General features: G+C 35.5%; 1 protein-coding gene across 1 annotated transcript in view; it reads right to left on the minus strand.

Annotated features, from left to right (window-relative positions):
* Positions 1-1787, minus strand: part of STXBP5L (syntaxin binding protein 5 like) — a 194334-nt gene that overhangs the window by 128027 nt on the left and 64520 nt on the right. The window contains exon 8 of the mRNA XM_006755407.2: positions 791-874. Coding sequence (XP_006755470.1) covers positions 791-874 — 84 coding nt within the window. The remainder of the gene's footprint in view (positions 1-790; positions 875-1787) is intronic.

Consider the following 1787-nt stretch of genomic DNA (forward strand, 5'->3'; position numbering starts at 1 on the left):
AAGCATAGGTTACCAGACAGCAATTGTTGACCTGTATATTCCTCTTATCTCTCCCTAGTCTACCAATTTAAATGAAATCACAGATGTTAACCTTTATTTCCACAGCTATAAGAGGTAATTCCTCTTTCTTTCTCACCTTTGCCTCCAGCTTCACTGTCTTCACATTAGCCTTTCCTGATGATGGCAAAAATTAATGGCCTAGAATCAATCTCTGAACATATGAAGTATCAGGTCAGAGACTATTCCTTTATAAATAGGAGTTAATTGCTTTCTCTAAATGAAATCAGCCTCAACTACGTACAATAAAACTTCAAGATCTTACTGACTCTTATTATTAGGCATTACTATGTACAAGATCTCTATTCTAAGGCAGCAGTACTAGAAGATAAGACCATTCAACAAATTAAATTTGATGATACATAAAAATAATTTTCTGTGTGAATAGTGTCTTTAGAGACCTTAAGGATAATGACTTAAGACAAAAGCACACAGCCTAAAGAAAGGAAAAAACTTTAGATGAAGGTGGCTATACACTATAGGTAATAGGCACCAAAGTATATAAGATGCCATAAAGGGCCCAAAAAATGGGCAGTCAAGGCAGAATAACCACTCAGGAAAACAACCCAGAATTGGAACTTGTGCAAATGCCAACAGGAAGTATGAGGCATTGAATCAGAATCAGTCAGTGTCCCAATGATAAGAATACTGGTAACATACAAAGCTTAAAAGCAAAAAAAAACAGACACAAAGTCATAACACTGTTTCAAGTATTTCAGGAGAAGTCACTTACCTCATCATAATAAAGTCTCAGTTCTGCTCTTTTAGATTTCAAGTCCCAGAATACCACAGTACCGTTTTCATAACCTATTAGCAGCTGGGAAACATTAGAACAATCATTTTGTAATGCTAACATTAATTTTAACTTGTTCCAAATAAAATTTAATGTTAAAACATTAAAATTAAATCATACTATATAATACAACTTTATTTAGAATACAAATTTTTCCAGATCCTGAATATGGACTTCCTATGTTTTAAAAAACTGGCAAATATGCTATTTCAATATAAACATTTACCAATTAAGTCTGCCTCATTCCAAAGAGAAATTGAGGAAATATGTAAAAATACATGACACAACAAAAAAATAGATAAGGAAATTGAAGCAAAAGAAAAAAAGGGATAGAAAAAATAAAGATGAAATAAAGGATGAAATGAAGTTTAATAAATTATGTATAATGCCATTCAATCCTATACACTTGAAAATGTGGCCACAAATTTGGCATCTAGTTTCTCTATATCAAGTTCTTTTTTCTTTGATTTATAACAGCATTTTAAACTCAAATTTATGAACACTTAGAGGTTCCCCCAAAATTCTAGAGATTCAGATCATTAAAAGTGGTTAATAATTGTTTATAAACCAATAAATAAGACAATTAAAATACATGTTCTTCATCCTATATAAGAGAAACGTGCAAATTAACCATCCCTCCGCTACACTCAAGCCATGCCCACAAGCCATGCCCACCAGTCAATCAGGAGCGAGTATGCAAATTAACCCAGCTAAGATGGTGGCAGCACCAGAGCTGGAGCAAGAGGCTTGGGTTGCCCCCGGCGATGGAGGAAGCCAAGCTTCCCGCCTGCCCTGGCCGGCTGGCCCTCAGCTCTGCTCAAGGCTACAAAGTTGCAATTATAGAAGATAAATAAATCTCAGAAAAGAAAAAAAGGAGAGGCTGGGAGCTTGGGTTGCCAGGGCACATGGCCAGCCTGAAAACAACCCTCAGCCCCTC

This window comes from Myotis davidii, unplaced genomic scaffold (genome assembly GCF_000327345.1).
Source record: "Myotis davidii unplaced genomic scaffold, ASM32734v1 scaffold292, whole genome shotgun sequence".
Taxonomy (NCBI): domain Eukaryota; kingdom Metazoa; phylum Chordata; class Mammalia; order Chiroptera; family Vespertilionidae; genus Myotis; species Myotis davidii.